We start from the raw sequence: 27,238 nt of genomic DNA, 5'->3' as shown, positions 1-27,238 counted from the left end.
ACTTAATAAAATTCTGCCCCAGGGAGAAAGACAGGTGAAGCCGGTCCATCAACCAGTCATGAGAATTGGCCCCGCACTGCCTCTTTTCTTGAGGTGCATGCCTGCTCCTCTACCATTCAGGGATTGGCCAGCCAGGAAAGCATGTGACTCGAGGTGATTAAAGCTCTTTCAACCTCAAGGCTTTTGATCTAATCACAGAAAAGACATCTGCGCTGGCATGAACCATCCATGTGAGACCTTAGGCTTGTCGCATCTATCTGGAATGTGCCAACCTCACCGGAGCTGCAATATCAATGAAGACTCCGGCTTACCCTTGGCCTTCACGATTGCCCATGAACTTGGACACAGGTATAGTTGAATGCAAATATTAGAAGCCTTGATGCACACAAGCATAGGTGTCAAACTCGTGGCCCTCCAGATGTTATGGACTACAGTTCCCATCATCCCCTGCCAGCATGATGCTGACATGGGATGATGGGGACTGTAGTCCATAACATCTGGAGGGCCGCAAGTTTGACACCTGTGCACATAAGGATCAAACTTGCCACGTTCAAGCACTGCAGCAAGCAAAGCACTTATGGCTTCTTCTCTTGTTCCCATACTCTCAAGCCGCTCTTTCTCCTACACTCACATGTGAAGAATGATTGAAGACTTTGGGGGTTGGGAAGCCCCCAAAGCAGTGGTGGGATCCAAAAATTTTAGTAACAGGTTCCCATGGTGGTGGGATTCAAACTGTGGCATAGCCACAGGGGCGGGGCACGACGAAGCCGTGGCCGGGCATTCCAGGGGCGGGGCATTCCTGGGCAGGGCTGTGGCAAGGACGCAGCTGCTGCGCCTGTCCTTGGGTGGGAAACTAATGCATGCAGGTGCAGGCTGCCATGCACGCCGGTGCACCTCCTGCTAGACTGCTTCAAGTTCTGCGTCCTACTGCAGAGAGGAGGGGCGTAACTAAGGCAAAAATCACGTGGCAAAATCACCAATTAGTAACCCCTGGATTAGAACCTGCTGGATCCCACCTCTGCCCCAAAGCCTTCAGATTTACTATGCAGGGGCCTGGGCAAACTGGAGTTTTACCAAAGGCTTTAACAACCAGAATCAACTGGCTGTTGTGGGTTTCCCGGCCTGTGTGGCTGTGATCTGGTAGTGTGGCTGTGGTCTGGTAGGAACCAGGTAGAAAACCCATAACAGCCAAACTAGAGTTTGTTGTCCTGCTACAAACTGCAGCTTGAACGTTACTGTAATCCCAGTTCAGAGAGAAAAACCTTTCATCTTGGCCACTATCAAATGTGACTCATCACCCTCCTCCCCTTTTTTGGGGAGAATTTTAAAAATGGGGTTAGTCGGACGCCTCTATTATTACTTTTACTGCTATTGTTATCGCTGTTTTAAAGATTTTATAATTCGTCTATTTATATTTTTTGTTGTACACCGCCCAGAGCCCTCCGGGGATGGGGCGGTATAGAAGCTGTAAGAATAAATAAATAAATAAATAAATATGTACAAACCTTGATTTTACAGCACAAACTTTAACTGAAATATTTGCAGTGATTCTTTGCCGGGGAGGAGTTGTTGTAGTGGTGGAAGGGGCCCTAACAATGGTACTCCAATAGTGCAATCCTGAGTGGGGGGGAAACGGGCTCAAGATGCAGTGTGACCCCAAATGCCACTCAGTGGGGTGCAGTGGCATCTGTGCAGGTGGTGGGGCACTGACACTGGTGCTTGGCTACTGACAACCGGGCACAAAAGCTGCTGCAGTACCAGTGTTCCTCCAGCACAGGGCCACACTGGCACCGATAGGGCTGTTCCCAGGGGCAGAGTTGATTTCAGTTGACTTCCTGAAACCTTTCAGCCTGGGGATGTCCCCATTTGCTGGTGTGGATTTACGCCAGCAAAAAGGGTGGCACACCCCATCAGACTGCTTAGAGCCGTGGTGGCGAACCTTTGGCACTCCAGATGTTATGGACTACAATTCCCATCAGCCCCTGCCAGGGGCTGATGGGAATTGTAGTCCATAACATCTGGAGTGCCAAAGGTTCGCCACCACTGGCTTAGAGTGTGGCCAGTGATGTTGCTCTCTTCTCTGGCTTGCCATTGTGCTGCAAAACTCTTTTTGCCCAGCTGCCGCACATCTACCCCCATGCCCTTTGGGAATGGGCTGGCCATCTATGCAAAGCAGAAAATATTTAAATGCAAATAGTCAAATATGTTTAAAGTTGTCTGTTTCTAGAATAATTGATTAGACTGCTGTCTGCTATGGTGTGTTCTGTAAGAAAATTCATTAGTGCTCTCTAAAGAAAATTAAAAATATAGAGGAAAATACATTTTTTTTAATTCAAAGGACAGTACAAATAGCTATTAATTTTTCTAGGTAATTGTATCCACGCCCTCTCTTAGAATTCCTCCAAGCTTCAACTATCAATATTTATCTAAAACACTGATTACAGATATTCTTCTGAGATTCTCTGTATAGCACCTCATAATTATTTGGCCTGAATTTGCTCGTCTTGAATACAAAATATTCAGGAAGTCTTCAGCTTATACCTTATTTCTATTTACCCTTACTCTTAATGACAGTTTGAAGGGGAAATCCTGTGGTATTTGTCCACCATTAAGGTCATCTCCACTTGCACAGCTGACCACAGATTTTCCCAGGGGTCAAACCTCTTGTGTCTTGGAAACATTTTCTGTGAAATCATTCTGCAGACTTTCTTTCTACCCATTGGTTGGGATCAGTGATGGGATCCAAAAATTTTAGTAACAGGTTCCCATGGTGGTGGGATTCAAACTGCGGTGTAGCGCCAAATGGGGCTGGGCGGGGACTCCATCGGGCCGTAGCCGGGCATTCCTTGGTATTGTGCAAGGACGCAGCCATCGCGCCGTCCTTAAGGGAAATCTAATGCACGTTAGGCGCAGGCTGCCATGCACACCGGTGCACCTCCTGCTACACTGCTTCAAGTTCTGCGCGCTACTGCTGAGAGGAGGGGCGTAACTAAGGCAAAAATCACATGTCAAAATCACCAATTAGTAACCCCCTCTCAGCACACACAAATAATTAGTAACCTACTCTTGGGAACCTGTGAGAACCTGCTGGATCCCACCTCTGGTTGGGATCTTCCCCTCACCTCTTTAGTTGCACTTATTTCACACACTACTGCTGAAAGTATGTTATTCCTGATGGAGGTGGGATCTCATCTGTGATGCAGAAGAACAGACTGCCCCCTTTATTCTCTTTGGTGCAGTTGCTCTAGCATTACTGCACAGTTGTATTTTAAAGCAGCAATTCAAAATGTCTTCGCCTCCATTTCTACTACTGAGAACTACCAACTCAAAATGGAAGCCAAACGCCTCCTGGAACACATGCCATTATCTGAAGGAACAGAAACATGTAGCCAACCTCCCCCCACCCCATCCTTTGAACTACATTTTTCTTCCGAATTTGTTACTGCATCAGTCCCTGGTTACGTGCAGCGATTACTCTTAGTTCCCTTTTCAGTCACCCCCAACTTCAAAATCACTCTCTTCTCTAAAGTTACACTGAAACTGACAAAGCTGGTCCAATTAACCCAGCTAGTGATTTAAATTATGTGTGTTAGCCACCCAGAGTCTGGCTTTGGCCGGGGAGGGCAGGATATCAAGTTGAATGGAATAGAAAATAGGAATAGTTTGTATCTCTGTCTGAACATTAAGATCACAAGTTTCTGTGTGAAATTTACAATACTGAGCCAATCAACCATGCTAGTTTGTATCTCTGTCTGAACATTAAGATCACAAGTTTCTGTGTGAAATTTACAATACTGAGTCAATCAACCATGCTAGTTTGTATTTCTGCCTCAATGTTACATCACTAGATATGACAAAGAGAATAAAAATTTCAAATTCCTTTCTAAAACGGGGGGGGGGATTGGAGTGGAGGTTGAGTGACTACAGGGGGCATGGATAAGGGCCAGGTGTTTGTTGGGGCAGAGGAATAAAGACCATTTCGGCCCTTTCCCCACTTACCCTTTTCCGAGGGTTGCTGCGTGCAATTCCCAGCACGCGGCATCCCTGGTGCGCGCCCGGGCGTCCCCACGACCCCGTTCTCTGCGCGGGGTCATCAAAAGGCGCCCTTTGAAAGAGCACCAGGAATGCCTCGCTGCCGCTGAGGGGCTGACAGCGAAGCGTTGGCGGCTGGCGCTGTTGCCTCAGTGGGAGTGCCGAGGGACCCCGCCATTCTCGAAAGTATTTACAGGTGTTGGGGAAAGGGCCTCTAACATGATCACATACTCAAAGCTGATTTGGAAATGGATAGAAGAAATCGTAGTAAAAGTATTCAGGAAAACAGTAGAGGAAAAATGAAGAGAAAATGTTTTCCAAACCAAATAGAGGAAAAAATGTGTGGAATTAAAAAACCCCTATAACATTTGGCAGTAAGATATGTAGTAAACAACTCACGTGGGAAAGACCTGTTGCATGAACAGCATTACACGCTTCTGAATCCATTGAAATCAACGGGCTTTGAAAGGTGTAACTGTTTAGGAAAGGTCTTCAAAAATCTTAGTTCATAACTTTTTCTTGCACTTATTATTTGAAATATATTATTCTTATGAACCACCATCCAGGCAAATAAGATAACATTCTTTACATTAGCAAATAACCAGAAATAATCCAGATTTTCTGCCATGTCTTTTGCTATTTATAGATCTGACTTCTCTCTATAAAGTAAACCTTGTTCTTGCTTATTTACCTCCTAGTTTTGGTATGCAGCATGATGGAAAGGAGAATGATTGTGAGTCCGTGGGGAGACGCCCCTACATCATGTCCCGGCAGCTACAGTATGACCCTTCTCCACTCACTTGGTCACGATGCAGCAGAGAATATATTACACGGTTCCTCGAGTAAGTGAAGATGACAGTTCTGCAACAGCAACAAAAAGCCGTTTTAGAAAAATATGTCTTCTTCTTCCTCCTCTTCCTCTTCCTCTTCCTCTTCCTCTTCCTCTTCTTTACCTTTCAGTGCTTTAGCAGGGCGTAGCCTGTGATGATCAAACAGAGCAAAACAGAAAGCAGAAACTGGGTTACATTGCGTGCCTTGCAGTTCCAAAGATCAGTTGAGTTATTGGCCCCTTCCGCACATGCAAAATAATGCGTTTTCAAATGCGTTTTGCTATTCCGCGCAGCTTCAAAGAGCACTGAAAGCAGTTTGAAAGTGCATTATTCTGCATGTGCGGAATGAACCATTGGCTAACAAACTGATGTGGTTGAGGAGCAATGGAAGAATGAAGGCCACAGTTGCCCAGCCTCTGGCCAGCAAAATAAAAATCCTGGTGTTGTGCCTATGACATGGTGTCACCTCTGGGGAAAACCCAAAGTGATGACATGTAGCTCTAGGAATTGCACAAAGTGCTATGGCTTCACCACAGAGTTTTCAGTGGCTCCTAGAGTGCGTTGATGTCATTTCCATTTTTCCCAGAAGTGACATCATGGTGCAAATGCTACCATGCGTCCCCTGTCTTTACCCCCAAACTTCTGCAGGTTGCCAGAACTGAAGGCAGATGTATTGTCGAAGGCTTTCACAGCCGGAATCACTTGGGCGCTGTGTGGTTTCCGGGCTGTATGGCCGTGTTCTAGCTGCAGAGACACAGGTACTATCCCATCATTTCTTGCAGCCAAAAGGACTTTCAAAACACCACAGGCTCACCGCATCTATAACTGCCTAGAACGTACACTTTTACGTGAGAGAATCCACACAACCCGCAAAGAACTTGCAAACTTAGAAGGAGAGAATGCTGCTAGAACACGGCCATACAGCCTGGAAACCACACAGCACCCAACTGAAGGCAGAGCTGTGCGAGTGACCTTTTTTAGGAGCACTGGAACAGTTTTGTAGTTTGTTGCCGCTGATTGAAACGGTTGTTGAATGCATTTTATAGCCCATTGGGAGACTGGGTGTAAGACAGGGCTATGAAGCTGTCGAAAGCTGTGAGGCCACAGCTCAGATGGCCCCACTGATGCTCTGGCTTTTGTCCTGTTAAAGACTGAAATGATCCTGGTTGTTCTGGCTCCTTCCTGAGCAACAAGGGCCAACTGTCAAGGTGGGAGGAGCCTCTCCTATCCCAGGTCACAGTTCTCAAATAACCTCAGCTGCTCTTTATCCTTCTTTGACACTGCAGGAGGCCTGGGGGTTTGTTTTTGTTTGTTTGTTTGTTTGTTTGTTTGTTTGTGGTTAAGGATGTATATGGGATGGAATTGCCACAGGGGAGACAGATTTATCATGGTGCCTTTTATATATGTATGGAATGAGATGAAAGGGAAAAAAATACCTTGCATTGTCCCCACTGGCATAAGTTAAGATCCTTTTGAAGCCCTCTGAGCAGGTAGTCATTACTACATCTGGGAGCAGCAGGTGCAGAAGTATTTTCTCTCGCCCATCTTGAATTGACTGCCAGTTTACATTATTTGCAGAAAGTGAAGTAGGGCCTTATGAAAACATTTTTGGAGTATAATTTTCACATACATTTTGAATATATCTACAAATGTATTTTAAGAAGTTTCAGATGCGATAAGGAATTGAACCAAGTTTGAAGGACCGCTAAAAGACAAAGAATGTAAATTGTCTAGTTTGCATGCTTGCATTTATGTATTTAGAGCAAGGATAGATGGATTTGAACATGTGCAAGAGAAGTTTATAACTGGCTTGCATCTCACCTAAAATGTTTGCAAAGGAAAGGGTTTTTTGTCTGCACAATACAGCTTCCTCCCTCCCCCTCCCAATGCCTCTGGGGGACAGGTGACCTTGAGAAATGGCTTGAGGGAATTGTGAGTGTGGTACAGGAGGAGGCAATCAACCAGATCAGTTCTGATTGAAGGAGAAGGGAACTGGTCTGTCTTCAGAACGTTTTGGTTGGATCGAATCCAGTGGATCCCAGAGGAAGTGTGAGGACTTCTGCATAACAAAAAAACCCCCCACACAGCCCCCAAAATACCTGTATGAAGACCAAGAAAAATAACACCTGAAGCTTATGTGTAGACGTTTCAGGCCAGGGTCTTCAGGCCTCTTGTCTTCATCCTGTGTAAAATGCCACTCAAATCTGAATAGAGCAAGGATTGAATTGAGCTAATTGCAGGTTGTGCTGCCACTTTTTATGTGGACCGTTGGAGGCTGCTGTTGTCCTTTCTTCTTCCAAGAAACCAGCTTCAGTGGTTCTCCTGGGGACTTCTGCCCAACACTGTCATTTGGTCATCATCTGAATTTCCCCAACTCCTGCTGTTTTAATCAAACCTGTTTTAATTCAGTCTTTCCTAAAAGAGAGTAGTCTAACCAGTCTTGATGAGAGTGTAGCAAGGAAGGGATGGATTTCCACTAGGGATGTCAGACTCCTCATGGGAGTTGGGATCCACAGGAATTTCAGCTTATTTCCAGACTACAGAGATCCATTCCCCTGGAGAAAGTGGATTGGCAGCCTGGTCTCATTGCCCTTCCACATAACACATAATTTATTTTTGTCCCGAAGTTGTTTTGCAGTTCATTCCCTATCTCTGCTGAATGTCATAGGCTTCCATTAGCAGAGACAAGGAAATATACACCCAGAGGTGGGATCCAACCAGTTCTCACCACTTCTCTAGAAGCGGTTACTAATTTTTTCTGATTGCCTAGAAGGGGTTACTAAAGCAACCTCCCCGCTAATAGGGACTGGAGGTGCGGTAGTGCAGCCACTGTTTGAATCCCACCACCATCGGAACCTGTTATTAAATTTTTTGGATCCCACCACCGTATACACCCAAATGACAATGGCACTCCAGATGTTATGGACTACAATTCCCATCAGCCCCTGCCAATTGGCCATGCTGGCAGGGGCTGATGGGAATTGTAGTCCATAACATCTGGAGTGCCAAAGGTTCGCCACCATGGGCTTATGCCATAAGTTAGAAGGGCACGGAGGTAACTTAGAACTGCCATTTTGAGCAGCAGTCCTTCATTCTTTATAACATTTAGTTCCCATCCTATTTTTATGAAAATTGCTAATGATCTTCTCTTGAAACTAGGTATGTCCATATCCTTTGACTCCCCCTCACATGTGCATTTCAAGCCATTAATTGTCGTCATCCTCTGATTCATCTTGGTTCGTTGATCATCTTTCTGAAAATGGAGCGGTCAAAACAGATTACTGTGTTCAAGTTGGTGTCTGATCAGCGCTGAATAGAACAGTGATTTCACCTCCTACTCACAGTTGCTTACAGTATAACTGTGAAAACAACCTGATATAACCAATCACTGTCAGTCTGTCCCCCAGGGCATTCTTCTTTACCCATTTTCTCGTCGCGTTGTCCTCCCACTGTTGGCATGCAGTACGGGGAAAGTGATGGCTAATTGTTGGCTTTTCTTGAAGCCATTTTGAGCCTGCTCCATTAGCATCACCACAAGTCGCAAAGTGAACATTTCAAACAGTTTCGGGCGAATATGTCAAAAACTGTGGACAATTAGAGTGTTGTGGGGTTTCCGGACTGTATGGCTGTGTTCCGGTAGCATTTTCTCCTGACGTTTCGCCTGCGACTGTGGCTGTTATCTTCAGAGGATCTGATGGTAGTAAAGCAAGTGGAGTACATAAACCTGTGGAATATCCAGGGTGAGAGAAAGAACCATTTGCATTGGTTAACAAGTTGCACCCTTTACACTAGTTAACCAATGCAAACAGTTCTTTCTCCCACCCTGGGCATTCCACAGGAATATATACTCCACTTGCTTTACTACCATTAGATCCTCTGAAGATGCCAGCCACAGTCGCAGGCGAAATGTCAGGAGAAAATGCTACTGGAACACGGCCATACAGCCCGGAAACCCCACAACACTCCAGTGATTCCGGCTGTGAAAGCCTTCGACAATACTGTGAACAATTATTCCTGTGGAGTGCTGTGTGGTTTCCAGGCTGTATGGCTGTGTTCTAACAGCCCGGAAACCACACAGCACTCCAGTGATTCCGGCCATGAAAGCCTTCGACAATACTGTGAACAGTTATTCCTGTGTTTCACTCTCAGCCGAGGATGGGGCTTCTGTCTGGATGACGTTCCAAAGAAGAAAGACCTAAAGCCGCCATTCATTGCTCCTGGTGTGATCTACGATGTGCACCATCAGTGCCAGCTGCAGTATGGACCCAATGCAACGTTCTGCGATCAAGTAGATGTAAGTCCAGCGTTCGTTCTCTCCCTTCCCCCATCTTTTATTGAGTGACGGTGAAGTTCAGCTTTTCAACCCAAACAGAGTTTAAATGTCCTGAATTTCTGCACGTGCCAGGGCTGTGCAAGTGAATTGCAAATGAGGAGTCAGGCAGACAGTGTATCAGCCGATTCAGCTCTTTGTGTGTGTGTGTGGGGGGGGGGGCATTTACAGCAGCTTCTTTTGATACAGGTATCTGTCTGAAATATGCCAGTGAATTAAATGAACAGCCAAGTAAGGAGGAGGAGCAATGGCTTAAAAGGAATAGTTATGCAAATATATTTCTCTGCATCTGTGGGCAGTCCATAGATTTTGAACGTAGCTGCTGTTTGCCCAGGCCTTCCTCCAGAAGAGAAAAATCTGTAGGTCTGCTACTGCTGCCTTCCAAGGAATGATCCCTTTCAGGGTTTCCTACTGAACCACAGACGAGGGGCTATCGGGGCCAAAATGAGCACAGGGCCAGTGAAAATGAGTGGAAAAAGCAAATAGACTTCTCCTCAAATCCACTCTGACCCAGCAGGACTCTTCCTCACAGGTGAGGGTGGGAGACAAAGGCCGATTGTGCACAAAGTGTCTGGTGCGCAATAGGGGCAAATGTTCATTGCCGCAAGATTTCTTGTATTTTCTGGAGCCCCATTTTCAGTTTCTATTCTCTCTGTGGCAAGTGAGACCGCTTATGGCACAACTTTTAATTTGCTTCGCTCACACAGGAGGTAGATTTGCCAGTGAGCTTTGCCCTGGACATCTTCCCTCAGCCTTTCCGCTCCCTCACTTCCCTCCACACCTTCCCTCTAGCTCCCTCACCCTCCTCGCACCCACACTTCCATGTTGCCAACTCTTTTGTGCTTCCCTAGATACTCATATTAATGTATCAATATAATAATAACAGAGAGTTGGCTTTTGACAAGCAGAATCTCTCTTTTGCTCCACCCCACCTCTTCCCACTCTGCTTTTGCTCTCCCCCAATGATCAGGAAGGCTTTTTACAACTTTGTTTCCAACAAGACTCTATTTTAAAACAAGCCTCTCTCTTCTCATCTTTTGCGGCAGTGGCAGTAAGAGAGAGAGAGAGAGAGAGAGAGAGAGAGAGAGAGAGAGAGAGAGAGAGAGAGAAAGTGTGTGTGTGTGTGTGTGTTCTCATCTTTTGCGGCAGTGGCAGTGAGAGAGAGAGAGAGAGAGAGAGAGAGAGAGAGAGAGAGAGAGAGAGAGAGAGAGATTTGCCCTGTGTAGAATCCACCACTGCTACAGCCTACAGAGGATTCCGAAGTGTTACAAGAATATTTTGGGAAATGGAAGTCAAATAAGGACAAAGATCACCAACAGGAATTTCCATACACAGAAATTTTTTGTTATTTGGCTGACCAACCGAACTGAACGCTGATTCTTACCTTGCCAGTCTGGTTGCTGCCAATTTCTCTTCCTCAGGTTGGGGAATGAAGTACCCCATAGACAACTGCCTTGGCTGTCCCACCTTTATTTCAGACACTCATCTGTAAGACACTTTCCCAGGAGAAGTGATACTAGTGGTAGTGAAGGGACAATTGCGTAAGCCGAACAAGAACCATCTTGTAAATGAATGTTTGAAATTAAAGGGGTGCATTTGTACCACTGATGGACGTAATTCCCCAACAGGGGAAGAGGAAGTAGAGATTGGGATGGGGGCTGCAAGAGGAAGCCAATGGGTCAGTTAGCCAATACAAAGAGGGAGATGACGTGCCAGAACTATATTTGTTGGTATGCTATGGGCAGCACTGTGACCCCATCCTGCGAAAACCTCAGAAGGGCAATCTTTTCGTTGCTTCTCATTTCCAAAAATCTCACCCACTTGCAGTCTGAAATTGTAGTCATCTCAAGCTGAGATGCGTTATTTTGCTGACGTCTTATTTTGTGACATAGCCTCTTACTTTTGTTTGTTTATTGATTTGTTACAGAACATTTGCCAGACACTTTGGTGTGCCGTGAAAGGCTCTTGCAGGTCCAAACTGGATGCTGCAGCAGATGGAACAAGATGTGGAGAAAATAAGGTGATTGCAAGATTCTCACATCAGAAATAATGAATTTCTGGCAGATTTGTCACATTAATGTTCAGATGCAAACAAAGTGGCCTCCTGTGAATTCTTCTGGATGCTGCATGTGGTGCGCGATACAGTATTATTGACAGTCATATTAATTTGAGACCCTAATGATATCTTACTTTCATGAAATTAACAAAATATAATGCTTTTTTTTACAATGGCAAAGGCAAAAAAATTGATTAGAAAAAAAAAATCCATACCAGTTCCTCCACCAGCATGATTTTATACGCTTTACGCATAAAAACCATTGTATGATCTCAGTGTGCACACTGTGTCTAGTCACACACGGCCATACAGCCCGGACAACAAATACCTTGTGAGGTGGGTGGGGCTGAGAGAGCTCCAAAGAACTGTGACTAGCCCAAGGTCACCCAGCTGGCATGGGTTAAAATGCACAAGCTAATCGGGTTCCCCAGATAGGCCTCCGCAGCTGAAGTGATAGAGCGGGGAATCAAACCCGGTTCTCCAGATTAGAGTGCACCTGCTCTGAACCATTGCACCACGCTGGCTCTCCAGAATGGGGGTTCTTGTGTATTAGTTCCAATGTGTGCAAGGATACGTTTCCTGACCCATTCTATTTTCTGCTTTGTTGTTCAGTGGTGCTTCTCAGGTGAGTGCATAACCGTGGGCAAGAGCCCGGAAGCAGTTAACGGTGCGTGGGGATCGTGGTCAGCGTGGTCACATTGTACACGGACCTGTGGGGCTGGCATCCAGACTGCTGAAAGACAATGCAATAACCCAGAGTAAGTCTTAGGTATGATTGTTTTCTTAACCTCTTGGCATCTTGAAAGCTATGTTGTACTGTCTTCCTCACGCCTGAGGGAAATCTGAAATTGAATTTGAATTGATGGCAGTCAGCCTGACCTCCTTCCAGAAGATTCATTTCTCACTCGCATTAAGATTGTCAGAAGGAACCCTGCAAGAGTTGCCAATTCTGGCCAGGGAAATTGAAGGTTATGCCAGTGAAGGGGTGGGAAATTTGAGGCGGGGTTTGCCCTAGAATTTGTATGACATCATAGAGACTCCCCTTTTCTCCAGCACAACTGATCTGTGTAGTGTGGAGATTAGTGGTAATTTTGGAAGAACTCCAGACCCCACTTGGAGTTTGGCAACCTGAATCCCTGCATAAGCTCCCCTTTTTGTGGAAGTGCAAACAGGACTAATTAGCTCTTGACCCTCTTGTGGTAATGTCATTAGGGGATGTAGATTTAACAACACATTTAAAAAATGGCCATCAATATTGTCTCCTCTCTCAGTCAGCCCTTTGGGGCTCCCTGTTACTTTACTTATTTAATTATAAAAGTAAAGTGGTGCCTCTACAGACACCCACATACCACTAGACTCACCAGTATCTAAAAGAGTCTGCATAGCCTCCTTCCATAGCCAGTCTATCAAGGGCGTACCAACCAGGGGACATATGGGTCAAATGTCCCTAGGCTGTGGCCATTTAGTCACGGGGGGGGGGGGGGGGGAGAATCCCTCCTCCTTCTCCCAAGATCCATACACTGACTTCAAGACCTGGTGCAAAAAAACATTGGTCGTGGTGGGGGAGGCCGCCAATACCGGGGGGACGGGGGACTGAAAACTCAAATTTTGCACTGGACTACATTTTCTGTGGCCTATGCACCCAATCATTTGAGGCCCTTTCCCCAGTTTTCATACTTTGACTGATGTGTGTGCTGAGTACCATCAAGTTGCTTCTGACTCAGGGCAACCCTATTAATTAATGTCCTCCCCAAACATCCTATTATTGACAGCCTTGTAGTTCCTGATCAGTCCCAGTAGGGGCACTATATGCGCAGAAAAAGACTTCCATCTGTGTTTTCCTAGCACGCTCCGGGGCTGAGTGCACAAACGACTTATGCATGCTGTTTTCCTCTCTGTGCAAGTGAAGTGCAACGTTCTGTATGTTGGCTGTTCAGGAGATAGAACTCGTGAGGGCTGGATTGCGCACCTGTAAGGATCACCCACTTTAACCCAGTGCATTTGAGGCCCAAGCGAATGGGACAGAGGAAATCCACATTCAGTTCTCCTGCAGTTAGATTTTTTACTTAAGAGCAGACTCCAAGGGGGCTGTGAAGTCAATCAAAACAGTGGCACCAGAAATGCCTTCTTTGCCATTTTCCCTCCCCAACTGCTATTTCTTAAATCCAGATTTCTCCAATGATTCTGCCTCATTAACATTAACCTGTTAGGAAGGAATTTAGCTGCTGAGGTTTTCCCTGGTATGTGATATACGAGTGTGAGTTGGAGAAAAAACGTATATGCTATATTTTGGATGTAAAATTTCTGTTGAAGATGCAGAAGCAGAGCTAATAAAAAGGTTGCCCATCCCCAATGGATATGATTCCTATTGATGATAGCAGCTAATAGCTAAATAGACCCTCCATGTAAAAAGGCAGCCCACCTCTTGATGCCAGATGTTGAGGACAAGCATCAGGGTAGTCCCTGAGCAATCAGCTTCTTGCCCTTTTCATGACTGCCTAAAGATAACACTCCAATCCAGGAATTCAAGCATCCAGTCCAGGAATTCAGTTCTTATGTGTTTATGGTCTTGGTTTCAGATCTGCTTATTTCACTTTTAGGCCACAGTTTGGAGGGAAGTATTGCACAGGAGAGAGGAAGCGCTATCACATGTGTAACATCAAGCCATGCCCCAAGTCTACCCCAAACTTTCGTCAAATGCAATGCAGCGAGTTCGACACAGTCGCCTACAAAAATGAATTCTATCGGTGGATTCCAATTTATAACACAGGTATGAAAATCCACCTGTTACTAAAGGTTTAAATGAAGAGTAAATCTTCACAGGATCCTTGTGAGGACAAAATGGAAAAGGGGAGGGCCATGTACATGGACTGAGCTCTTTGAATTTGGTGGAAATGCCATCAAGTTGCAGGCAATTTATGGCAATCCCATAGGGCAGTGGTGGCGAACCTATTGCACGGGTGCCAGAGGTGGCACTCAGAGCCCTCTCTGTGGGCATGCACGGAGTCGCCCCCACCCCCACACATCTAGGCTGGTCTGGGCTGCTGGGCTCAATTATTAGCATTAAACCTAAGACCTAGTTTTGGAGAAGCAGTGTAGGTAACTCTGTTAAGTGCTGTTAAACTCCACTGATTTTCATGCGAAGAACTAAAGCGCGATCCTTTACCTGGGAGTAAGTTTGGTTGCTGGCAATGGGACTTGCTTCTGAGTAAACCCTCCTAGGGTCATGATTCACCCATTGGAAGAGTTGCACAGGTGCTTCAAAGCAAAGCCACCGACTACCACCAAGCTTACTCCCGAGTAACGCACACCTCAGAGCCAACCATTTTTTCTAAACTAAAACCTTAGTATTCAGGTTAAAATTGTTGCGTTGGCACTTTGTGATAAATAAGTGGGTTTTGGGTTGCAGTTTGGGCACTTGGTCTTGAAAAGGTTCGCCATCACTGCCATAGGGCTTTCAAGGCAAGAGATGAACACAGGTGGTTTGCCATTGTCGGCCGCTGTGGGGCAACCTCAGACTTCCTTGGTGGTCTCCCATCCAGAACTCCCCAGGGCTGACCATTCTTAGCTTGGAAGATCAGATGAGACTGGGGTAGCCTGAGCCATCCGGCTCTTTGGAGGTAGGAGGGATAGAAATATAAGTGACAATGGTTAACAGATCTGTGGCTGAGAGGGTTCACCCCCAGACATCTAGTACAGAAATGGTTCTATGATGGTAACTACTTTGCAGTCTCTTTTCAGAGAAAAACAATTACACCAATGCAATGTTAAATGTTAGAATGGCCTAAACTGGGGGCACAAAATGCTACGGGCTGCCCAAGGTCAGAAGGTCTCCGCCCACCTGGGTGCCACATAGCTAGTCTGAGCTTCCTAAAGGAAGTAAGAGTAAGAGGCAACTGTGAGAAAACACTGACTAGCATTAAGGCTGATCTAAAACCCATATGTATACTATACAGCCTAAAGGGGGAAAAAACGGCTTCTAACATACTCTTGTAAGTGATAATTCCCTCAAGAAGGAAAAACAAACAGCATGTTTATCACCTTCTTCCCCTGTTGGTAACGAATGGGGAGCATGGATCTTCCCTTCCGTATTTTTTTCACCCTGTTTACTGTACTTCGTTGCCAAAAGTAAACTTTTCATGTGCCACAAATTGCCCCTCTGATTCATTTGGTAAGAGCACCACTGAGACTGAAGAATTTATGAAGAACTAAAGAATTTATGAAGGTGTTGGGGAAAGTCGATCAATACTGCAGGTTCTTGTTGTGGTGTCTGGAACTGGCACAAATTTTATCTGTCCTCTGAAATGGCTAAGATAGAATTATTATGCCAGGCTTGTATCCCACCTGCTCGATTCAGTAGGAGCAGCGGTTCTCAACCTGTGGGTCGCGACCCCTTTGGGGGTCGAACGACCCTTTCACAGGGGTCGCCTAAGACCATCGGAAAACATATATTTCCGATGGTCTTAGGAACCAAGACACTGCTCCTCTATGGTTGGGGGTCACCACAACATGAGGAACTGTATTAAAGGCTCGCGGCATTGGGAAGGTTGAGAATCACTGAGTTGGAGGGTGGCAGTAGCCAATCGCGTAGCTACCATTGGGGGGTGCCCCACCCTAAGCATGTACCATTGGCATCATGTGGGGGGAGCAGAAAATCACCCCTACACTCCTTTCCCCACTCCCCAGGCCCAGCAGAAGTTCTGCAGCCTGTTGAACTAAGGTGGGGAGGCGCAGAGGGTGGGGTGCCTAAGGGGAGGCGGGGGGCCCATGGGGGGCAGGGCCTGGGCGCCATTTTGCCCCTCCTATGCCACTGACACTAGCTGTGGTGCCCATGGCATTTCTTGCCCACAGATCACCAACCTGGGATTGTATTATTAGGACTCAGAGACTTTCCACCAATTACAGCCTTGGTTTAGTTTCAGAACTACATTGTTGTATGTTTGCAGTACTGTCTTATGCTATGATTTCAATCATCTGTTTCATTGAAAATGCGCATTGGCTATTGGGTTCCCCTCTAGATAACCCTTGTGAGCTACATTGCCGCCCTGCCAATTACCACTTCTCGGAGAAAATGCTGGATGCCGTTATCGATGGTACTCCTTGCTTTGAAGGAAACAACAGCAGAAACGTCTGTGTTAATGGCATGTGTCAGGTATTGGGTATGTTTCCTCCTTGGAACACTTCATGGGATTAGAGATTTACAGGGCTCAAGAAAGAGTCATCAAGGTGGTCTGGTATAGTGGTTAGAGTGCTTTACCATAACTGGGGAGACCTGGGTTTAAATCTCTACAGCATATTTTAACAGAGGGCCTTTCCCCACTTTTCCCTCTACCACCGTCGCTGCACGCTACTCCTTTCTTGTTGCGATCATTTTCTGGCTACGCTCTGGTTTTACCGACCCCGCACTCTGCGCTTGGTCATCAAAAGGCGCCGTTTTCTCCAGCGCCAGGAATGATGCGCGCTGAGGGGGCGCGACAGCGGCAGCATCAGGGTGGCTGCGTTGTCGCCGCCCATGTAGTGGGGAGTGCCCCGGGACCCCGCGCTACTTGGCCCGAGTAGCGCGCAGCAGAAGGTAAGTGGGGAAAGGCCCACAGAAACAGTTTGATCAAGGGATTCAAAAGAAATGAGAGATAAACACAGTTCCTCTGTCCCTTCATCTATACATACCCTATCATATGGAATCATAGACTCTTAAGCTTAGGATGTTACAGCTGCCTACAGATTCTCCATTACCTGGAGAATGTCCTTCAACATCTTGGGTGAGCATATGGTCAAAATGGCTGCCTCCTCCAGATCTCCAGAGAGCAGTCAAAATTTGTGGTTGACAGAAGGACTGATGATGGAGGCATTTTGTGGTGACAGTTACTTCAATTAACAGCACAGGATTCACCACTCAGGAGCAGTCTGGTGAAAAATGTGGCAACCCCCAATGGCCACTTCGAGTTTGAAGGTTCGCTTCTCAGAGTTCAATCTCATCAAATGTAGATTCAGAGGAGCTAAATGAATGTTTCATTTTAATGGGGGAACATGTTCTATCAGATATAAAACATTTATTAGGATTCACTTAATGCGGTTAAGTGGGGAGCATATAAACACTTGCCCTAATCCAGTTCAATTAGAAGGCAAGGTTGATGAGAAGCTGGGCACCTTGGAAGTCCTCGTTTCGCAAATGGTTCCTCTCCCACAGGTCTGAGCGCAGTCACAGCCAACGGCGTTATCGTCAGCCTGATGGCTGGGAAGACAAAGACTTTTATTTAACTTGACGTGCAAGATGGTTCCTTTTTAAATCTCTGTCTAGAACGTGCAAGATTGTTCCCTTTGAAACCTCTGTCTAGAACTACAGATTATATTTCTAGTGAAATAAGGCCCCTTCCGCACATGCAGAATAATGCACTTCCAATCCACTTTCACAATTGTTTGCAAGTGGATTTTGCTATTTCGCACAGCTGCAAAGTGCACTGAAAGTGGATTGAAACTGTCTTATTCTGCATGTGCGGAAGGGGCCAGAGTCATACAATTGGTGAACATTGGGTTTCAAACTGGAACTTCACAGTTACAAACAAGAAGAGGAGAAGGAAGAGGAGGAGTTTGGAATTATACCGCTCCTTTCTCTCCTGTAAGGAGTCTCAGGAAAGCTTAGAAACTCCTTTCCCCTTCCTCTCCCCCACAACAGATACCTTGTGAAGTAGGTGGGGCTGAGAGAATTCCAAAGAACTGCGACTAGTCCACGGTCACCCAGCAGGCTTCAGGTGTAGGAGCGGGAAAACAAATGTGCTTCACCAGGTGAGAGTTTGCCACTCATGTGGAGAAGTGGGGAATCAAACCTGGTCCTCCAGATTAGACTCCCCTTGTTGTTTTTTGGAGGAGTTAGAAACCAAAAGGTTGGATTAGTATTTTAGAAAACTAGCTAGCAGGAATTCCTTGATGAATTCATATTCATGCCTCTTCGTTTCATGGAGGCATGCAAGCTGGACTGGAGATAGGAACTTGTTTTTCCCAAGCTGGGATATTGTTTCTTCCTAAGGGGTGAGGCAGGCCACTTTGCAAGGCTGGTGAGGGCTTGTCCAGACAGGTTTTTTGTCCTTATGAGTGACACTGAGCCAATACAGAGGATGGGTACCCCATCTTGACATTTCACTGCTAGGCCACTCTGTAAGGCCGGCAGGATGGGTAGCACACACTTTAAAGCAGAGACCCCACCCACCACGGTTTGCCTAGTAGCCCCACCTTTCTACAGTACCCCAGAAAAGGCATCCATTCAGCACTCAAAGCCCTTTGGCAGAGGTGTAGCAGGGCCAAACTGTGCCCGGTGCGCAGTCTATATTTTCCGCCCCCCATGCCCCCCCTGCGGTGCCCCCTTCCCACCCACACTTACCTTAGTTCCTTTCCTTTTCCTAGAACTTTTTCAGGCTGAAAAAAGGCCTACTCGCAGTTCAGGCTTAAAAACGGCCTGATGGGAACTATACTTCCCAGGAGACCTTGTGAGCCCCAATTTTCCACACCCCCAGGTGTGCGCCCAGTTCACGGCGCACCCATCCCCCTGTCCCCTTGTAGCTGCCCTTTGGAGAACTTTCCCATCTTTTTGAAGCTCCTGGCTCAGATCACAGACTCCAGCTTTAGCTCAGACCCCAGCAAGACTATACAAGCAAAATGTAACAACCATAGAGGTTGCACAAACACAAGCCAATATTTGAAGAATTGTTTCTGCCCCTTTCCGGGATGGCTGGTGTCAGTTCACCATGAAGAAGCCAACATGCAAAGAAATGTCCTTTAAAATATATCAAAGTGTCCTTTGATATTGGATGCAGGGCCTGTTGCTGAGGAAGGTAAAGCGTGATCAATTCTTTATGAGCAGAGGCACAGCTGAACTCAAGGGAAAGGAAGATGTTTCTGACAGAATCAGAATGGATGGAAAATGTGTCCCCACTGGCATTCATTCAACCTGCCATCAATGCAGTTTCTTATCACTGAGATGTTTGGTTAAGGGAAGGCTGAACTCTGAAGTGCAAGGCACTCAGTAAACAGATGGAGGTGCAAAAAGAGAGGGGTACACAGTGTGGTGGATATTGCACTGTTAAACCCCTTCCGCACATGCAGAATAATCCACTTTCAATCCACGTTCAGTGCGCTTTGCAGCAGGATTTTACTGTGCGAAATAGCAAAATGCACTTGCAAACAATTGTGAAAGTGGATTGAAAGTGCATTATTCTGCATGTGCAGAATTGCCCTTAGAGAACACATTCCAGAGAGGGTTATCTATCAAAGGGTGATTTCCCACTGGCGATTAATCCTGGGATAGTCACCCGAAATATCCAGGTTCCCTCAAGAGCTCCTCACAGCCAATTTTGGTGCTGATAGCTTAACAATTGCACCCCTGACAGCAGGCACCCCCCCAAGGGGCAGGCCTAGACGTCTTCACTAGAAACATGCTGCAGTGAGGATGTTGGAACCTGGATGAAAAGGTGCCGATTCTTTTGGAACTTGGTTGTATCTAGATTAAATTTTCAGTGGGAATTCGGCCAGAGTGTGTCTGCTGCAGATCCCCCATGCATTGCAGAGCCTTATGGACTTTGTTCACATGCAGTTTACATGCAGCAACAGTGAGGTGTAAAAGCCTGAACAGTGAACAGCAAATATTAGGCATCCAGAAGTATAATCTCATGAAGCAGAACTTCACAAGGATATTTTGACAAAGGTTAGACTGCAAGCTGTTTTCAAGGTAGTTTTTTTAGTGACATTCTCTTTGAGGAGCACCACTTAAACTTCCAAGGAAGCCCAGTTCTGAATGTAGTTTGAAGGACACCTGCATAGAAGAAGAACCCAGGATTTTGAGATGAATTAGCTGTGTTCATTTACGATCAAGGGGATGGGAAGGAAGGCTGCATAGTATAGCTCAGCCTCATCAAACTTGGGATGCTAAGTTGGACAGGAGACCACCAAGGAGGACTCTGTGGAAGAAGGCAATAGCAAACTGGCTCTGCTTCTCACTTGCCTTGAAAACTCTTTGCTGGGGTTGCTGTAAGTCATTTGTGACTTGAGGACACAGACATACATAAGATCAAGGGGAGGCAAGAACAGTCCCTAATGTACTGTCACGCAGCTAAACAATCTTTGCCCTGAATGCAATTGATTGGGTCAGCATGGTATGGTGGTTACGAGAAGTTGACTCTAATCTGGAGAACTAGGGCTGATTCCCCACTCCTCCGCATGAAGCCTGCTGGGCTATTCACCGTTTTTTCACAACTCTCTCAGGCCCACTTACCTCATAAGGTGTCAATTGTGTGGACCGGAAAGAAAGGAATTTGTAACCCACTTTCAGACTCCTTAAAGGTAGAGAAAAGGCAGGATATAAAAACCAACTCTTCTTCCTGTTTGTCCCAGTGAAGTTGGTGGGCTGTAGATTCAGGATGGACAACAGGAAATGCTTTTCACTCGGCAGGTTTTTAATTTTTTTTGGAATTCACAGCCAGTGTGTGTAGCAATGACCACCAGTATAGGTGGTTTTTTAAGGGGATTCAACAGATCTATGGAGGCTAAGTCTATCAACGGCTAAGGGAAGCTTCTCATTTTGAGGGAGTAAATCTCTGAATACTGGGGCTCTAGGAGGCAACATCGTGGCAAGACCTTGGTCTCTGTGCCCTGTTCATTGGTTCTTCAGAGCAGCTGTGTATAACAGTATGCTAGTCCTTCTTGTGTAGCTAATAATGATGTGATTTTGGCAATATCATGGCATGGTGAGAAAAGAGGCATATGCTAAGATTTCTTCCTAGTACTCCAATATTTTGCTGCTTACCCCTTCCGCACATGCAGAATAATGCACTTTCAATCCACTTTCACAATTGTTTGCAAGTGGATTTTGCTATTCTGCACAGTAAAATCCAGCTGCAAAGTGGATTGAAAGTGCATTATTCTGCATGTGCGGAAGGGACCTCGGTGTTAGCAGAAGTAGAATGCATTACACAAATATCTCCAAATCTTCTTATGCTGCATGATGTATTTAGGGGAGCAAACTGGGTGAGTTGCGGGGGTTGTCCAGGGTACACATTCCATGGGCAGGTTTATTTTAGTGTGGCAGTCTGATGCTTTTTCCTGTTGCTTGCTACAGCTAAATATTTCTATCAACTTTAATCTATTATTTTTAATACTCACAACAATAGAGCCAACACAACATCCCTCTACTAGTTTGGCCTTTTGCCTGTCAATTTCTGTGCCTGGATTGTACATCTGATTGTAATGAGATCTGTGTGGCCGGGTCACATAACCTTTGAGTTATGTCGTTTCCTCTCTTAAAACAACTGGTTATAAGTGAGCAGGTGTGTCAGCAATTGGTTCACCCCAGTCCGCTGTTCTATGGGTGCAACAGTTGTTCTGAAAAAAAAATCATCTTCTTTCAGAGTGTGGGCTGTGATTATGAGATAAATTCCAACGCGACGGAAGATCGATGTGGCGTTTGCCTGGGAGATGGGGCTTCCTGCCAGACAGTGACAATAACATTCAATCAAAGCGAAGGATTAGGTAAAGAACGCTTTTCTTCCTCTGTCGGTTTGCCAAAGTCATTTCAATAACGCTGGGAATACTTTCTACAGGAAAATAAGGTAGCAAGGGATCAAAGGAGGGCTTTCGCATGTCATGGAGTCAGGTCAGAAAACGTTACTATTTAGCCGTGACATCAGGTGCGCCGTTTGGAAAGAGCAGAGAGGCATCACTCACTCACTCCACCTCCTCTCCCCTGTGTTTCGGCTTCAGACCACGTGCGGTGATTCCTGAGCAGCTGCTCTGTAAGTAGGGTTGCCAACCTCCAGGCGGGGTCTGGGGATCCCCCAGAATCACAGCTCGTCTCCAGACAACAGAGATCAGCTCTCCCCAGAGAAAACAAGGACTTTGGAGGGTGGGCTCCCTGCCATTGTACCCACTGAGCTCCTTTCTTTCTTTCTTTCTTTCTTTCTTTCTTTCTTTCTTTCTTTCTTTCTTTCTTTCTTTCTTTCTTTCTTTCTTTCTTTCTTTCTTTCTTTCTTTCTTTCTTTCTTTCTTTCTTTCTTTCTTTCTTTCTTTCTTTCTTTCTTTCTTTCTTTCTTTCTTTCTTTCTTTCTTTCTTTCTTTCTTTAATTTCTAAATTGCCCTCCCCCAAGGGGCTCAGGGCGGTGGACAACAGTGATAAAAACAGCTTAAAAACATAACATAAAACAACTAATTAGCAATAATAAAACCAGGAACTGTATAGCGTCAGGTGGCGTTTCATCCCTCCCCCTCCCCACCTTTATGCCCCCGGGAGGCCAGATGAAATGGCAGCGATGTATTTAACCAGGCTGGCCAAATGCCTGGCGGAACAGGTCCGTCTTACAGGCCCTGTGGAAACTCTGTCAGTCCCCCTTGGGGTGTCCCTGAGTCTCACTTTGGAAGCCTGTTCCACGGAGGTGGGGGGAGCAGAATGGCTGCTAAAGGAAAACCCTGGCCCTTGTAGAAATTCCCAGCCTGAGTCACGTTTTTTGGGCCAGGGATCACCAAGAGGACCTCCTCCAATGAACGGAGGGGCCTAACTGGGCGATATGGGGAGATGCAGGTTCTTGTTCTCCCCAGATTCCATCCTCAAATCTCCAGAAGTTTCCTAAGCTGGATCTGGCAACCCTATCCCCTATTCCCTGCCTGTGGCTGGTAGGATCTGACAACCCTATCACTAAGGTTATTCTGTGATAGGAAACTCAACAAATGTGGTTAATGGTAGTGCCACTGAGCAATTGTGCAGCAGTCACAAGTGCTCTAAAGACTCTTGGTTTATTCCTTACAAATGCCCTTTAAGGTAGGTAAATATTACTAATGCTTTTGGGGGGTGGGGCTGAGAGAAGAGCAATTTGTCCACCTAGTGAATTCATGGCAGCGATGCAACACTGAGCTTCCTAATTTGTTGCATAACCTCTTAGTCACTTTGGTACAAAAGCTCTAACAGACTTATTTGTGTAGCTTACTCCTATGTTTAACCCTTTGAGCCTTTTGGTGACCATTTTATGCACTTGTGGTTTCATAAGAACATAAGAAGGAGCCTGCTGGATCAGACCAGAGTCCATCTAGTCCAGCGCTCGGCTACTCTCAATGGCCCACCAGATACCTCTGGGAGCTCACGTGCAGGATGTGTGGCCTTCTGCTGCTGCTGCTGCAGCTACTCCTGAGCACCTGGTCTGCTAAGGTTTCCTTTGCATTAAGTGTACATTCCCTTCAGTTTTGATTTTCAATTATGCACTCCTTTCCCCTTCTTTGGCGTTCATCCTGCCTTCAGATCAGAGAATCCCCCAAAGATCTGAAAGTGTGTCTTTTTCTCTCCCTTCATAGGGAAAGTGAGGGAGATTAGTGTGTGTTTAGCTTTCTTTTGGGGGTGGGGTTGGTCCTCGCTAACCTCTCCCACCCAAACCGCAGCAGTTCCTCCCTCTCTCCAGGCCACCATTTCAGAAGAATAAGAAGAGGTTTCTTTTTTCAATTTTCATGCTGAAGGACCTTTGCTCCAGCAATAGACCCAGTAAAATTGATAAGAAATTGACATGGTCTAGCGAACTAATGCTAAACCAAAGACAGTGGGGGGCGGGGGGGGGGGAGATGGTTGATAATCTCCCCAGATGGAAATTTCATGGAAACACCAAGGGGGTGGACAAAATGGCAGCTCAGCTCAGCTAGAGAGGAGAATCCCTGTGTGAACAGAAAACCCCACTGCAAAGCAAACAACATAAATGGCCTTTGAGTCTTCCCTGGTGCAATGCTTAGAACAGTAAACAAGGATTGGGCAGACCCAGGTTCCAAGTCTGCATTCAGACATGAAGCGCAATAGGGCCAGTCATACTTCCTCATCCATGCCTATCTCACACGGTTGTTCTGAAGATACAATGCAGGACAGATGAACTGTATACACTGCCCTGAGCTTCTTTGAAGAAGGGTGGGATAAAAAAAATTATGACCTATTGTAGCTGTACGTTTAAGAGCAACTTAAGGAAAACTAGTAGCTGATAATGTTGATGTCCCTGTCAGAAAACCTTGGAATCATAGAGTTGGAAGAGACCACAAGGGCCATCCAGTCTTCTCCCCCTCCATGCAGGAATACACAATCAAAGCATTTCTGACAGGTGGCCATCCAGCCTCTGGCCCTTTCCGCACGGGCCATTGACAGCGCCCTAGGGACAGCAAAAACGCCGTCCCTAGGGAGCTGTTCGCATGGGGGGTGCAGCTGCATCGCAGCTGCGCCGCCCTTGCTCCCCCTCCAGCGGTGCAAAGCCGCTGTTTCCAAACCTCGCTCCCCGAGCGAGGTTTTCTGGAAACAGCGGCTTCCAGCCACTGCCGTGTGAACCGTGTCCCCTGGCCTGGGCGACGCCCCGGAAGGTCACAGGGAAGGTACGTCGATCGGGCGACGGCGCAGCGCTGCACTGTCTTCCCTGCCCCTATCGGGACCGTTCGTGTGAACGGTCCCAGGGGGGTATCGGCGTTGTATATGCCGACGCACCCCTCAGCGTGGCCATGCGGAAATGGCCTCTGTTTAAAAACCTCCAAAGAAGGAGACTCCTCTTTAATCTTTCTGACTTCTGAATGGCCAATTCCCCACTTCAAAAGTGAAAGTAGAGGCAAACCGGTCTCGTAAGAATTGGGTGCTTTTGAGTGCGCATTCATCCTCCCCCCTGCAGCTTGTCCGTTGGGTTGCAAAAAGGTGCACTTCCGACCAGGATCTGAAATGACACATGCTGAGGGGTGGGAGGAGCGGCAGAATCGGGGTGACTGCGTTGTCGCTGCTGGTGCAGTGGGGAGTGCTGCAAGACCCCGGGATATTTGCCGTGAGGAGCGCGCATCAAATGGTGAGTGGGGAATCGACCAATGACACAGGAGCAGGCCAAGTCTGTTTTTCTCGTCAACTGGCATTGCTTCCTTCTCTACGAAAACTTGAATGGCTCCCAAGACTGCAATAACTTCTTTTGAATTTATTTTAAGCCAATGCCTGAATGTCCAGAGGGTAAATGTAAATTATGAGGGATGTTTTTCATTGCAGAAGGCCAAATGCATCAAACACATACTATTTTATTGCCAAGAACTTGTGTTAGCTGGTTGGTGGGTTGTAAACTTTAGTATAAAGAAACAGGAACAAATGTAGCATATCAGCGGATGCTGTCAAGGTAGACCCTGCCGTGGGGCAGTAATGTAACAAAACTCACCTTGGTTTGGTACCAGAAACTCCCTGAATAACACGCACCATAAAGCAAAAGAAGGCTTTATTGAAGACATGTAAGAAATTTTTTAAAATTAACCAAATACCAAACTTGCAAGCTATATTGGAGTGTTCAATATAGTATTTATTGTGACAGGACAGAATACTGGAGAGGAAAGATTAGAAAGAGTGTGGGTGAGTGAGTCAAGAGAGGGTGGAAAGAAACTTCCGTTGAGGAATGCATTTAAAAATAATGATGTTTTTTAAAGTTATTTTGCCTGTTGTGTGTGTGTGTGTGTGTGTGTGTGTGTGTGTGTGTGTGTGTGTGTGTGTTTAAAAAAATAGGAAACCAATTCAGCAGCTTTGCTGGGAAGGGAAGGGAAAAAGATGAGATGTGAAAATGTTCCTTGAAAGGTTAGAAAGTTTTTTTTTTAATCAGTCCATTAAATTTTTAAACAGCAGTGGCGTAGTGGTTAAGAGCAGGTGTACTCTAATCTGGAGGGACCGGGTTTGACTCCCTGCTCTGCCCCTTGAGCTGTGGAGGCTTATTTGGGGAATTCAGATTAGCCTGTGCGCTCCAACACATGCCAGCCGGTTGACCTTGGGCTAGTCACAGCTTCTCGGAGCTCTCTCAGCCCTACCTACCTCACAGGGTGTTTGTTGTGAGGGGGGAAGGGCAAGGAGATTGTCAGCCCCTTTGAGTCTCCTGCAGGAGAGAAAGAGGGGGGATATAAATCCAAAGTCATCGTTGTCTTCTTCTTCTTCTTCTTCTTCTTCTTCTTCTTCTTCTTCTTCTTCTTCTTCTTCTTCTTCTTCTTCTTCTTCTTCTTCTTCTTCTCCTCCTCCTCCTCCTCCTCCTCCTCCTCCTCCTCCTCCTCCTCCTCCTCCTCCTCCTCCTCATGTACCTTGGCTGCATCCCGCGTTTATTGGCCGCTATGTCTCTCCAGAAAGCAAACCTCACCTCCATTTTACATCCTTCCATTTTTGCTTCCATTGGTGCTTGGTTCAGACACTAGTTGCAAATGTCTGGCTCTGGCGTCCTAAATGTGTTGGCTGGCCAGTTAGGCAGTCTTGTGGATTTCAATATGCTTGTACATGTTTACTGCCACCAGTTGGTGAACTTTAATAAAAACTGAGTTATGGGGCATTCGAAAGCCAAAGATGGAACTTTTTTTTATGCTTGGCCAGCAATATTCTCAGTAGGCAACAGAAGATTATTTTTTTATTATGCACAGATGGCTTCATTTAACAGCCTTAGCTCCACGTTACAATTTATGGATGTCAGGCTTATGGATTTTGAGCAGGGCTATTGGAAAGCTGTTAGGGTGGTTTCACTGCAATATAGGAATGAGATTAGTATTCTAAAGGTGAGTTACAGACACAGCACTGTTTGAGCGGAGGGCGCCATTCTGACAGCATGTTCATCATGTTCTATTCAGACAAAGCAATTTCTCTCAAGGGTCAAGCTCTGTCAAAACTGACTGAGGGTTTTGTGCAAGAAACTGGCTGTGCATTGCACTGTTTGGTTGGTGCCTGTATTGTCACGGACCCAATTCGATGCTTTTAAATGTGATTTTAAAAACATGATGAATATTCATTTAAATGAATATTCATTATATACATACCATGATAAAAAAAAAGGGACAGATGGGATGAGGGGCAAAATGAATGATTGAACCAGTGTTCAATGAGCTCGACTTCTCTGTCATTTTACCTTGCAAAGGTGGAACAAAACTGGACAGCCTGCAGGAATATCTTACCCAGACGTGACCCCAAGAAGGAAGAATGAGCTTGAAAGGGTTCCAGGAAGAAATAAC

The 27,238-nt window shown here is 46.1% G+C and overlaps 1 protein-coding gene across 1 annotated transcript in view; it reads left to right on the top strand.

Moving 5' to 3' along the window:
* ADAMTS12 (ADAM metallopeptidase with thrombospondin type 1 motif 12) overlaps nt 1-27,238 on the top strand; it is a 208,668-nt gene that overhangs the window by 124,714 nt on the left and 56,716 nt on the right. The window contains exons 7-14 of the mRNA XM_048504340.1: nt 199-348; nt 4,731-4,874; nt 9,012-9,156; nt 11,120-11,212; nt 11,861-12,006; nt 13,849-14,018; nt 16,267-16,400; nt 21,643-21,763. Of these exons, the coding sequence (XP_048360297.1) occupies nt 199-348; nt 4,731-4,874; nt 9,012-9,156; nt 11,120-11,212; nt 11,861-12,006; nt 13,849-14,018; nt 16,267-16,400; nt 21,643-21,763 (1,103 nt within the window). The remainder of the gene's footprint in view (nt 1-198; nt 349-4,730; nt 4,875-9,011; nt 9,157-11,119; nt 11,213-11,860; nt 12,007-13,848; nt 14,019-16,266; nt 16,401-21,642; nt 21,764-27,238) is intronic.

Source organism: Sphaerodactylus townsendi, linkage group LG07, assembly GCF_021028975.2.
Source record: "Sphaerodactylus townsendi isolate TG3544 linkage group LG07, MPM_Stown_v2.3, whole genome shotgun sequence".
In the NCBI taxonomy this organism is placed as follows: domain Eukaryota; kingdom Metazoa; phylum Chordata; class Lepidosauria; order Squamata; family Sphaerodactylidae; genus Sphaerodactylus; species Sphaerodactylus townsendi.
Note: the sequence above shows the minus strand (reverse complement) of the source record. Positions and strands in the feature narration are given on the sequence as shown.